Source organism: Struthio camelus, chromosome 4, assembly GCF_040807025.1.
Source record: "Struthio camelus isolate bStrCam1 chromosome 4, bStrCam1.hap1, whole genome shotgun sequence".
NCBI classification, from domain to species: Eukaryota; Metazoa; Chordata; class Aves; order Struthioniformes; family Struthionidae; genus Struthio; species Struthio camelus.
Window position 1 is genome coordinate 56,164,945 of NC_090945.1, and position 13,406 is coordinate 56,178,350.

The following is a 13,406-nucleotide window of genomic DNA, read 5'->3' on the forward strand; positions in this document are numbered from 1 at the left end:
TGAACAGCAGCAGCAATTATTACTGTTGACAAACACTTTGAAAAGGCTTTACTCTTTTATCAGTGCCTGCTGTACAAGACTGAGGTGCAAGTCTGAAATACAGAAGCTTTTTCATGGGTTTCGGTTTGGGGGGTTTTATTTGTTTTGGCTTTTTTTTTTTTTTGGTTCTGCTCAGCAAACTTTCTTATGTTAATCAAGTTCTAGCCTGGATTTCTGCCTTAAATGCGGTCCTAATTTTAGGAGACTAAATCAGTGTTGCCATCCATAATAAACATATCCTTGCTTATATGATATTTGTGCAGTTGATAACGGCTACCTGATTCCAAATGTAAACAGTAATCACGTGGCGACTGAATCACTGCTTCCTTTAGGGACGATGCAATTTTATGCTTTCACTTTAGCTAATTCAAAATTAGTTATTTTCCTCCTGAAACTCTCACTTTAGGGCAAACAGGCAGACTGAGGCTCTTTTTTTCTGGCTCTTTTTTGATCTAATTTGGTATGACCGATTGTGCTGAACTTTGGGTTCTGTTCGAGTTCACAATGTGTTATAGTACTACACCGTATCATACTACTGAGTCCTTTTTGATAGGGCATCAGTAGGGCCTTATTAGGGGTTGTGACAGAAGGAGGGTAACGCGCTATAAAGCTTTTCTGCTACTGCTAAAGGCAGCTTGGACACTGGAAGCAGATTAACAGCAGAAAAGTTTTGGGCAAGGTATATAAAGTTTTGCAAATAAAACAGAAGTACTCAGGCATATCTCTACTGTAGTGCAGTTGCAATGTGGGCTTACAGCTGCTGAAGAAAATAAATATAGGCATGCATAGAGGGTCTAAGTTCAGTTTAGAACAATCAGGATCCAGTCTGTAACATGAGTAACAATGCCTCGATGTTCACTGTTATGGATCTCTAAGATAACTGAATTACCTCATCACTTTTGCCTTTGCCACTTACATTCCATAATTCTTAGCTTGGAGTGGTATTGTACAGATTCAGCTGATGCATGTATCCACTGTCACAGAAGCCCAAATTATTTACTGTGCAAATTAAAAAAAATCTCTCTTCAGTATTTGTACTCTTCTCCAATACCTTATTCCTAGGACTAATGTTGATTAGAGAAAAAGTAGGCAAGTTGCCTCTATTTCTACAATCATCTTATTCCAGTAACATTACGTTCTTTGGGGAAGTATTTATTTTAATGTGCTTGACCTTTGAATATGTAATTGTTTCAATTTATCTAAGTGACAGGTAAAGGTTTCCTTCAGAAACAGACTCTTGGCTGGGAGAGAGAAATCTGAAATTAAAGCTGACGGGTTGCGTTCAACTTAATTGAATTAGCTTTTGCATTTTTGAATGAAACAAGAGGAGTACCCATTCCAAATTATTCTGTGGAGAGTATCTCTCCTCTGAAAACTGGGAGGCAGGAGAACACAGTTTGTCTTATTTACCACTCAGACACCTTTTGAAGATGTTTGCACATATTCCCTCCATGCTAACCCCCAACCTTAAGGCAAAACAGTACTGCAACTGCAATTTACAGTAAATGAAATTCCCCTAATGTGCATTAGTCTTGTTCCAAAAACACTTGCTGGATATGGCTTGGGGAGACAGCCTAATTTTTTAACTTAAATTGAGGCAATTCTGAGTAAGTGCACTAGTGCAACTTTAATAAGCTGGAGAACCTCGTAAAAACCTGTTAAAATTACGTACTTTTCAGCCTAATGGGCAGCACAGAAGACTGAGACAAACTGTGTTGCTCCTTGCTGAAAGCAAAGTATTTGTAATTCCAGAGGTAATATGTGAGACAAAAAATGATCCGTTCACTTTCTCTGAACCACACAACGCTACTACTAAAAGCGCATTCCTAGAGTAAATCTGAAACTCTCACTGTACCTGTCACCGAAGTTGGAAGGGTATTAGACTTCTTCAGCTGCTCCCTTCTTTCTAGTCTTGACACAGCAGTCTCAGTTTTCTTCTCCCCTTCTTGAGGTGTGGATTTCTGCAGGGTGCTTGCTTTGCTACTGCTGCTTTTATTATCTGACTGACTGCTTAGAGCAGCCTAGAACAGAGAAGGAAAACTGTTAAAGGAGAATTTCATATAGTGGGTACAAATAAGAGATGTCACACACTGTCCCTCCTCATCTGTCCTTTCCTTTACCTTCCTTTTAGGCAAAGAGTCGAAACACTGATACTTCTAAAACTAATAGTTATTAAAGCTAGTAAAAGAAAACAGCAAAATTAAATCTATCAAGTTGGCATTTCAGTCAAAACACTCAACAGTGTGAACCAGTGCTAGCTGGTTCACGGCATGATGGATAAAGTAGTTACTTTATCTATGTTTTTATCTGAATAATGTAAGTTTTAATAAAAATAAACAGTAATATTCACCTGTATTCACCCATAAATAAATATTCCAGCTGCTATCCCCAAGTGCTAAGGTTTATCACCTTGTTTACTTGAGCTTTGAAGAACCATACGGCATGTGACCCTTCTTCTGTTGCACCACCCAAAGCAGCTTTAGAACCACAGGAAAAAGATGTGCGTTTATCACAGGGTTTCTTGCACAGCGGTCATGGTTATGACTGCCATTAACTTCCACCTGATGTTATGACGTCAGAGAAATCCTATCAGAGATTATACTAAAATTGCCACACCATTGCACAATATTTTATCCTCAGATTTGCAAAAGGGAACTCCAGAATTTCAGACTACTGTTTACAAACCCTGACTTTAGCTTTTATGAAAAACTACAAACTGAACAAAAAAAAGAAATCAGAATTTCTAACGGGTAGGTTTATAAAGATTGTTTACATTTTCTTTAGCCAGCTTCTCTGCTTGCTTTGCCTCTCTGGCTTGTCTCCTCTCTTCCCTAGTAGCCTGCTGCTCACGAAATCCCTTCTGTTTTTGCAGCGCTAATGTAATCCAAAGCGGTTGTGAAGTTTCAACTTTTTCCATCAATTTAGAGCCATCTAAAGAATGTCTGCTCTGGAGGACTGGTTTTTCTGAAAGAAAATGCGAAAGACTTGGTTGAGTAGTGTACAACATCTCTTGTCTCAAGCAAACCAGCACAACCTCTCTGCCTTGTGAAAGCTCTCGAGTTAAGCTCATCGAGTTGCAGGTCATTCACAGGTCTTCACGAAACACTTTCAGAATTTTTTTCAGAAGATTAAGACCTAACTCAACGCTCTCATACAGTTGTCCCAATGTATCTTCTTTTTAAAAAAGCAAGCTGACTCCAGACATAGATTAGATTTATAGCCTAATTTATTATATATACTCCCACTATGTGAGATATTTAAGTGAAGGTGACGCATATGCATTGATTATTTACAGCTGTGATGAAAGGAGGACAAGCCACTAAACAGTGCAATTTCCCTGTTTTCCAGTCATATTTTAAAGGGAAGATGGGTGTCCAAACTTCAGCCAATTAGAAGTGGCTGAAATGATGTACTCCCATAAATACCACCCCTCTTAAATTTTTTTTCTTAATTGTCACTTGAGCATTGGCTGTTTTCTCATTCAGTGAAGTGATTCAACTTTAATGAAAGGTGAGTTTAATTTTTTCTTCAGTAACTGAAATTTATGTAGAAGGACTGTATCTTCAAATTAAAGGGCATCTAGGATTAAAGTCTGCAGCACAAGAGCTTTTCACATTTTCCAAATCTATCTTGTATCTCAAAATGACCTGGTCTAGAAACAGCAGAACCTGAATTACTCTTTTGCTCCATAGAGTGCTGGTGCCTTTGGCTGTTCCCAAAAAGAAAACAGACTTTATCTGAGCAGTTACTTGAAACGTTTCATTGGAACTACTAAGTCAAACAACTACAATCAAACTCTGCACAACTTTAAATTTCTGTACTGGTGTTGCAGGAGGTACTTAAGGCTAAAAATGTTTCTGACAACAAGCTAGAAACTTCCTGTGCCCTGTAAGAAATTGGGGCTAGCTCCCAGTATAGAGCTGTGAGCGGCAGAGAGCAGCCCTGCGGGGGCAGAGGGTCTCCTGCAAGGCTGCGTGAGCACAGAAAGCCCCAGAGCCCAGTCCCTGCTCTCCCAGTTTGGCAGCTCTGCCTCCAACTTGTTTCCATGCATCCTCATTTAAAAATAAAAGTGAAAGAAAAAAGCATATCTAATGCCCGGGTTCAAAGAAATTGTGAAAATAAGCAGCAGTTCCACTGAGATGTAGTTTTAGAAATGTCTTAAGGCTTATAAAAGTCAGGAATGGAAAAACTGGGATTTCCCAGTTAAACACTGAGACCTTAAACCTTGCTCTTTTGAGTGCCCTTACACTGACAGAGTGCTTTTTTCCTCTGGAACAGAATTCACTTGCAGAACACAAGGGCTTTCAACCTTGCTTTGAAGAGCCAATATAGCCATTAGGCTGTTTCTGCAGAGTGCTTCTGAAATGCAGTCTCCTGTGGCCAGCTCTACTGGCTGAGGTGGAAAATTCACCCAGGACAGGCACTCTAAGAGGACCTAGATCTTAATATTTTTAAAGCTAGATATACTGCCCTAAAAATAACGACAGTATAATGTATTTTATACAAACTGCCCCCTCTGCTTGGATCACACCATTACATATGGAACACAAAGTAATATACTCCATCGTTTCACTCACTAGGTAACACCCCTGTCAAGGAAAACATAAACACTTCAGTTACCTCCTTGAAATTAATTTTCTTAAGCAGGCCACATTGGCCACAGTTGAATTAGTATGTATCCGAATTAAACTGTAGGAAGGGGAAATCTCAGTCATTCGCACAACCCTAGCAAAGTATTGGTATTCAACAAATAACACACCAAGTAAGAATTATAGTTTAAGACCAAATTTCTGCCTCTGGACTTCTGTATCCCATTCTGGAAATGCAGACAACAGTTAAACGGCCTTTTCAAAGTGCATACCTTTTTTCAGTGGCTCAGGCTTTTTGTCATTTTTCTCTCTCCATGGGATACTTATAGATGGGAAAAATGACTTCTTTTCTCTGGTTTCTTCCTCTTCATTTTTGTACTCATTCAGTACTGCAGGGGACACTGCATTTACTTTGTCTTCTCTTTTCCAGCTACCTTCTGATTCAGCTTTAACCAACTTTTGCCCTAGAGGGGCAACCTCAGCTAGGTTTGATCTGTTCATTTTAGAGAGAGGAGACGATGGTGGCGTCTGGCTGGTGGGCTTTGGAGCTAAAGCAGGTTTCTGTGTGACCAGTGACTTGGATGCAGGTTTCTCATGAGTAGGGAAAGCACTCTGGCTAGTGGCTGGTAGGACCAGTGGAGCGGCCGCTGGTTGTGAAATCTCCAACACAGGAGTTGGAGAGTCTTTCAAATCTTTTAAATTACCAGGAACATTTGCTCTTCCCATGCCAGCGGACGTACTCTCTTGTGAAGCAAAAACAGTGGTTTCTTTTTCACTTTCTGTTGTAACTAGTGGGTCAGGCACACCGTCAAAACTATCTCCTGCACTGTATCTTTTCTTTTTCCTTTGCTCTACCTGTTGATCATAATGGAAACGTAAAGAGTAGTTTGTCCTCCGTAACTTTATTCCAAAAGGCGAAACATTTTCTTCTCCATTCGGTGCTGATTTATCTGTTTTTCTCGTGCTGTTATTCTGCTGATTTTCCAGAGCACCTGGGAATTCTGACTGGGGTAATTCTTTGCCTGGAGAACGAGGAAAACTTGGAACGAGAAAAGATGGAAGATCTTTTGCAAATTTACAGCCTTCTGTGTTGTCTGTCATTTCACTATGGGTTTCCATTTTCTCCTTAGCCATTTCAGTTAAGTTATCCTTAAGAGTAGCAGCCACTTCCTCATTTGAATCAGTGGATGAGCCCACGTTTCTCCCCACAGTCACTGTTTCTTTGCCTTTTGCCGCACTTACAGTCTCAGTGTCTGAATTGTTTTTTGGAGCTTCTGAAAATTTCTGCCATGCTGGTGTTATCGAGAACTTTGCATTTGCAGATAGGGTCTTCCTCAAGTTACCATGAGGAGCACCTCGTCCTCGGGGAGTCCAGTCATCACTGTGTCTGCAGACACTTACTCGGTCTCTCTCGTTATATTTGCTGTTCTCTGCATTCTTGAGGATTCTAGAGCGGATAGAGGCCCACTCGGCTAATATGGCTTGGTTGTTCAACGTCTCTTGTGCGTATCTCATCTTACTGCTGCTAGGTCTGGGATCTGGGGTTCTCTTCTGGGCTTTCTCTGGTGAAGGCATATCCACATTTTTTCTTTCTTCTGTTAAGCCAAGTAATGATTTACAGGCTGTGTCCTTTATCTGGTTCAAGTTAACTGCTGTGCCACAGAGCTGTGCTCCAGTAACCAAAATGGCTGTATGGGGGACACACACAGATGTCGAGAGTGTATGAGAGCCCTTGCTGGAAGTGTGCATCCTGTAGTCTTTGATGGATGAAGAAGAGAGTCCAGCTCCTTTGATAGGCATGACTGGGCTCAAATTTACTTTCTGAAATATGATCTGTTTCTCTCCGGAAGACACTTGAAACGTAAAGGGTCTGGATGCAGTTTGCCTTTCGTCTACCTCCTGCCACCTTAGTTCTTCCCCTATTCGCTTTTGTTCCTGAGCCTCAACTTCTCTCTTCAGTTTCTGGGCTAGCATTTCTTCTGCTGTTTTATTCCCTTTCTCTGGGTGTTTGATTTTGAGGGGTCTCGAGTCTTCTTGGAGCTTCTCCTCTACTGAGTACTTATCAGTCCCTCCAGAACACAACTGATCCTTGTCCTCTTTCTGTTCTAAGGATTTCTCTTGTTGTTGCTTTTCCTGAAGATTTTGTCCTTCTGTGTCTATCTTCTGCTCTTCCAGCTTGTTCCATTCTTGCTTGTTTTGTTCATCTTGCTTCTCTAGCCCATCTTGTGGCACACTGTCTTCACTCTCCATGTGCATTTGCTTTGTGAGCTTATGTTTTCTCTGCTCTTCCCGTTTCTGTTGCTTCTCCAGCACTTGCTGGGGCTGTTCCTCTTCTGTCTTTTCTCCTTCCTCCTCCTTCAAATGCTGTCTTTCTTCCTCCTGTTTCTTTCGTTGTTTGAGGCTCTCAGCTTCTTTCTCATCCTTCAGTTTCACTTCAGCTTCTTGAAGCTCTTTCTGTAGCTCTTGTCTCTGTTTTTCTTGCCTGTTTTTTTCCTCCAGTTCTTTTTGGTCCTCCATACAATTTGGTTCGTCTTCTTGTCGCTGTTTTTCATTTTCATGTTGCCTTAATTCTTCCAGCTCTAGCCTCTTCTGCTCCTCCAGCTCTTGCTTCTGTTGCTCTTCCAGCTCCTTGCGCCTCTGTTGCTCCTGTTCCTGGCGCTTCTGCTCCTCCAGTTCTTGCCTCTGTTGCTCCTCCAGTTCCCGGCGCTTTTCCTCCTTCAGCTCTCGTCTCTGTTGCTCCTCCAAGTCTTTGTGCCTCTGCTGCTCCAGTTCCTGGTGCCTCTGCTCCTCCAGCTCTCGCCTCTTTTCTGCCTCCAGCAGTCTTCTCTCCTCTTCCCGGCATGTTTGCTCTTCTATTTGCAAAGATGTCTCTCTTTCGAAGAGATGCTGCCTGCTCTCTTCTTCACAATGCCTTCTTTCCTGCTCTTTTTGCATCTGCTCAAGTTCTTGGCACCTTTGTTCTTCCATTTCTCTTTGTTCTTCCATTTCTACAATCTGCCTTATCCGTTCGGCCTCAAAGATACCCCAGTGATCCTCATTTCTTTTCTCTTCTGCCAACTGAAGCTCCTTCTGCTCATCTTTGCTCTGGATTAGCTTGTCTGCGGTGATGTAACCTGGGTATCTGTCTGCATATAGCAGAGTTTCTAGATCCTCTGGCTCAAATTCTGTTACTGTTAAACTTTGTGATCCCTGGAATGGGGAGACAAGATTGGAGTTATTGCCTACTGGCTCATTATTCTTTATAGTGAAGAAACAATCAATTGCAAATGCAGTAACTTTTTTTTTTTTTTAATGGTGATATAGATTCAGAGCCAACATACTCTGATTTATGGATTACATCACATTACGTACACATACGCTATGGCACTAACCTACTGGAATGATATCCTTTAAAAAAAGAAAAACATCTCAATAGTGATAAAAGCTTAACGTTAAATAATGAAGCACCATTTGGTATACATAAACTAACGCAGACTGAGACCTACCATTACAAATGTATAGAAGCCTGAGGAACAGACCACAAGTTTCATATTCCTGTTCTATCACTTAGAATTCCATTCTTTAAGCTTGAAGTATTTAGCACCAGTCTAAAGACATTGTCTGGCCAGCTCTTTCATTGCAAATCTTGCTGTTACTTGCAGAGATAGAAGGTGGCCCTGCAGAAGACAGCTGTGCAACGCTAGCGAGGAAAGAACACTGCTCAGAGAAATGCAATTCGGTTGCCTTTCAGGAATCCTGAGCTGAGAAATTTCCTCTGTTTTAACAGTGCTGAGATTTTGGTTCTATTTGCAGGAACCTTGGAAGCACCTACAAATAGAAAACCTAGAGCTCCCTAGCAACACTGTACTGTACTGAGGCATGTGGTACTTGCTAGTGATGGAGATGGTCACTGAGTATTACCTGAACCCATCTGAAGAGGGATTAATGAGGCCACAGAAGTTTTAGGGTTTTTATTTCTCTTGAGGCACCTTCTGGTTCCATGTGCCTGCCCGACAACACTCACATATGAGTGCAATACCTGTAATAAACTGAGTGGAGAGCTTCTTCACAGCTTGTCTTACACTATAGAGACAAGAGTCTCTACAGGGACACAGTCTAAAGACAAGCTGCACACACACAGTGCTTCCCAGCAATTTTCATGAGGAAAACAGCTTGGCTAACGCCACGTCCAGCTATCATTTGTCCAGCCATCATTTGGTTCCAGTCAAACAAAACCATTCTGCTTAAACAAAAGGCTTAATTTAATTTCTTCATTACAAGAGTTAGAAATGCGGGTGCAGTGGAGAGGCAGAAAGGTCATCAGCATTCTGATACCTCTTCTGTACCCTGTGTTAGCTGAATACTCTGGTCTCATTTACAAGCACTGACAAAATGTCAGGAGAAAAAACAAAATAATCATGCAGTAAATGTACCAAGCTAAGATTTGATAATTCATTCTAAAACTGTAGAAGAGCGCTTTTTTACTAGCAAAGCTAGAATCAGGACACCCTCCCAATGTTAAATCCTAGTGAAAGTACTGCAAGATGTAAGCAGGATGTGTCTCAACTAGCTATACTAAAAACTTCTGTGCTTCTTATCTCCAGCTGGGATTTCATCTTAACTTCTTTATCTTGAGTTCAGAACAAAACAAAACAAAACAAGCACCACCTTTTTTGCCCTGAAGACACAAGATTGGTTGCAGAAGCTTTCAATAGCTATCCCTAACGGTGTTAATCATGTCTTAGGGCAGGCCTCTCCTATTGCCACTGCTGGTGCAGCCAGTTATGGTTATTTTGCACACAGCTTCAAAAGCAAATCCCCTCCCCTCCTTATTTGACCAGTAGTTCACTACCTTTGTTAACCTCCTGTGCTTTCTTGACATCCTCTGCTTTTTTGGCTTTACTGATAGCTTGTGTTTAGCTGCACTGTTGTCTAGACGAGCAACAGCCTGGGGAACTGCATCCAAATTGATCGTTTCAATTGTGCCAGAACAGGAAAATTGTCTTTTTGGCCGAGATGATTTGACTGGAGCAACCTGTTAGTATCACAAACACAAAGAAGCTATTATTAAGCTATTTGTTCTATTTAAAAACATATAGTAAAACCTTCGCAGTTTTGAATTCAAAAGTGATTATTAGCAGAAAAGATTTCAAACCCTGTTTTTCCATTGTAGAAATCATAAACTTTAAACATGAGAGTTACAGCTGTTTCCAGTACCACACATATGTTTTCTTACTTTTCAGTTAAAAATTACTTAGACCATTCTAACAAATTTTTTTCACAGTGCAGTTCCACTCTGAAGTTGTTAGGAATGGGAAAGGCAGAGATAGAGTTCTCAACAACATCCCTAGGACGTTTTAAAGTTTGCTTATTGTGGAAAAAGATCCATATCTAAATTTAGATTATACACTTTAGGCTAGTCAGAATGACTTATCTAAGCATTATAACAGAAGCTATAGAGTACAGCTACAGAGCTGTACCACCTGCACAGGAGATGACTAAGACTCAGATGTCTCAAGGCAGCACAACCCCTGCAGAAGAGCTTCCCTCTACAGGACGCATGTGGAGTTGTCCAAGCTAGCATAAAAGAATAGCAAAAAATAAAATAAAAGAATGCTGACTTTGGTGCTCTTTCTTTTACACTGCACGTATTTGGGTTCAGAAACTGCAAATACAAACACTGTAATTTAGTTAGACTACTTGTATGAATAAATACAGTGGAAGTGTATGTCTAGGTCTGTGAGGAAGAGTCTGCTGTCACAGAGCTACAGTGGGTGCTTGACTCTCCTGTAAGTCACTGAACTATCATCCTTTACACTTATATTTGGCACAAGCCAAGTGGAAAAGGAAGATCTAAAAACAGAAGGGAGAAAACATCTTTTGTAAGGAGAGAAAATCACATATATTGTTTTCAAGACAACTCTGTAATCTTTGGAGGTTAAATATATGCTAATTAGGGAACTGATCACTTAAAAGTTGATGGAATATTTTGCATACACTTACTGAATTACATGTTGGCATAACAAAGTAGTAGAAGTACTTATGAAAATTATGGCTCTATGATTAATAAATCAAATGCAGGAATGCTGTGAGACCAGTATAGATTGAGTTCTGCTTGGTTTTCTGCAATCAGCTCTTCCTACAGAAACAGACTTCTCAATCTTAGTTACTGCTTATTTACTAGTCCCAGAACTGCAATGTTCACAAAATTTTGGATGAACAGGAAACAATGAAATGAATATTACAGTAAAAAGTGACTGTCAGATTTCTAATGATTAAAATTATTAGAAAGGCATTCAGTGTGAACTAAGCATAAAAGATTTGTTACCTTTTCTTCTACTTCATGTCCCATTCCAGGCAAATTCATAGTCCTCAACCAATCTGCAGTGTCAACTGACTAGAAAACAGGATTACCACAGCTAGATATTAGAATGTAAAAGATCTAATAAATAGCATTCAAAGAACTTGTGGAATTGCGCAATTTAGACATGGAAAAGGCCGATTATTTTTTTTTACCCTATTTTTACCTGTCACAGCAAAATTGATAGATGAACACTTCTTGTTTCTAAATACTATGATTATCTCTTTGTTGTTCTTTGAATCACTATTGTCTGTATAGAAGCAGTTGCTGATACAAGAGACTTGAGTACATGAGACAAAACACACTTCCTTAACAAGATAACTAGGTTCAAAATTAAAAGAAAAAGCACAGCTTTATGGGGTTTCAAGTAGTTCTTCACAATTTTCTTTTCTCCTGACCTAGGCCTAAAAACACTAAGTACCTCATCTCTTTCTAGTTAGGCATTACCTCCGCTGCAAAGTCCAACTAGGGATTCTTGACAACTTCTTTTCTTACAAAGCAAATTGGATCCCTCAGGCCCTGCAGAGCAGTTGGATCCTAGCTAAGGACTCCTCCGCTATCTTCCCTCTCAAAGTCATTTCATAGGAGGAGATTTTGAGGCACAGCATTCATCATATTCAGAAACGTTGTTATTAGTCATTACCTCACAGTAGTACTTCATAGCCTTAATGAATGCTGGGATCCCAGTATGCCAGGGGCTGTGCACACATGTTGAAGTGCAATCTTTTCTTCTGAACAAATTATTACTATTAAGCCTAAAAAGTCACCTTTACAAATACAGGGTAAATAAAACCCAGAACCCTTGCCATTGATCCAAGTTACGGAGGCAAATCAGAAGTCAGAAACCGACACATGAAACATGCTTGAAGCACTACTGCACTATGCGGTCCTAGACACCAACTTCTGAGCAGAAGCCTCCCCCAGGAACCCGTGCAGATAAGCACGCAAAGGAGTTACAAGGCCAACAGCAGACATGTGAACAGAAAACAGGCAAGCTGACTGCCATGCAGCAGAAAGTCTCTGACAAAGCAGGTAGGGAGTAGTAGTGCACAGTAAGAGAAAAGGAAAGCGCTGAGTATTCCTACTGTTCCTAGGCATTTAGAGTTGGTTTGCTAGTTTCCGTCTGTACACTTAGAACTGCAGTCTCCTTGGAACAGGGATGCTTGCTCCCTCTGTATTTGGAAAACTGTACAAAGTAGCATTAAATTCATTGGAAAAAATCACCATTATTTAACGGAGCAGATAGTAAGGAATGACTCTCTCCCTCCTTATTATATAAAGATACTCCTATGAATTTTCGTGCTTGAATTAATTTTCCTTTGAGTTGGAGGTCAGAAGGTGACTTTCTGGTCTCTTGCAGGACCCAGCAAGAGAGCTGTCCGCAAAAATGTATGTGGGTACCAAACACAGAGACTTCTCCCCGTGCCAGGATATATAGCCAAATCTGTCTCCTTGTGCTCTGATGCAGGCAGGATGCTCTTGGTTCACCTTTAGTGATTGCTTCACAAGGGACTGTTTGTGAAGCAGAAGAAATATACCAGATTTTGAGTTCACTTTTAGCCTTCCAGGCTGCAGAGGAAAAGGAAGGTGTGTGTATTTCCTATCCAAAAACCTGACTCTCTGACATCCAACCTCAGCCCGGAAGGAAGGAGTAACAGGTAAGAGGAGCTATGCTGCCCTTTGGAGACTGCTGAAGAATTTGGGCCACCTCAGCCAGAAACCTCCCTGCTACATGTTTGGCTGAATATATGCATGAACCATACAGGACGCTTGCTGTCACTGCCTGTCATAGCATACATATATAGCTGTATTCAAAGGACTTGTGAAATCATGCAATTTAGAGATGGAAAGACACATAGCTATACATAGCTAGCACTAAGGCTAATGAATATGAGCTAAGGTCCATGCCATTGTGTGCCTCAGGGACCTTACTGGCTGCATACACACAGGTGGTTTGTTGCGTGCCTTCCCCAAAGGTACGTGGGCACAGTCAGCTTCCTCTGAGCCGTTAAGGATTTCCCTTTGTTCCCCATGTCCCCTTCAGCCATGACAGCAAGATAAAGAACCAGTTTGGCCTTAGAAGATTTCCAGAGAGCTTCCATCCCTACCTGTGTTCCTACACTATCTTAACAAGTCCTTCTAGGCACCTTAATGCCTACAGTTCCTGGCATCAAAATCTCTACGGATAATTACCTGAATTATACTGGATACTTGGATTCATGGATAGTTATCAAAATATTTCTTTCCCTTGTTTGTCTTTAGCTTCTGTTCCATGAGAAAATGGACATTTACCCTGAAACCAAGTATTTTACTGATTCAGGCTCCAGTTCCTCTCATTTTGAAAGGATTTTCAATTTTGCCATGCAGTGCTGCGCACAACTTTCCATGCTGGGAAATCTGTCGACATTTTTTGCCTCATATAAGTTCCTGTCTTCTAG

At 40.8% G+C, this 13,406-nt stretch overlaps 1 protein-coding gene across 4 annotated transcripts in view; it reads right to left on the reverse strand.

The window, feature by feature from the left end:
* CRACD (capping protein inhibiting regulator of actin dynamics) overlaps positions 1 to 13,406 on the reverse strand; it is a 139,400-nt gene that overhangs the window by 3,769 nt on the left and 122,225 nt on the right. For all 4 annotated transcript variants that reach the window (XM_068942816.1, XM_068942818.1, XM_009666188.2 and 1 more), the window contains 5 exons: positions 10,936 to 11,004; positions 9,460 to 9,642; positions 4,901 to 7,817; positions 2,813 to 3,003; positions 1,895 to 2,060 (listed from right to left, as the gene is read on the reverse strand). In XM_068942816.1, coding sequence (XP_068798917.1) covers positions 1,895 to 2,060; positions 2,813 to 3,003; positions 4,901 to 7,817; positions 9,460 to 9,642; positions 10,936 to 11,004 — 3,526 coding nt within the window. The remainder of the gene's footprint in view (positions 1 to 1,894; positions 2,061 to 2,812; positions 3,004 to 4,900; positions 7,818 to 9,459; positions 9,643 to 10,935; positions 11,005 to 13,406) is intronic.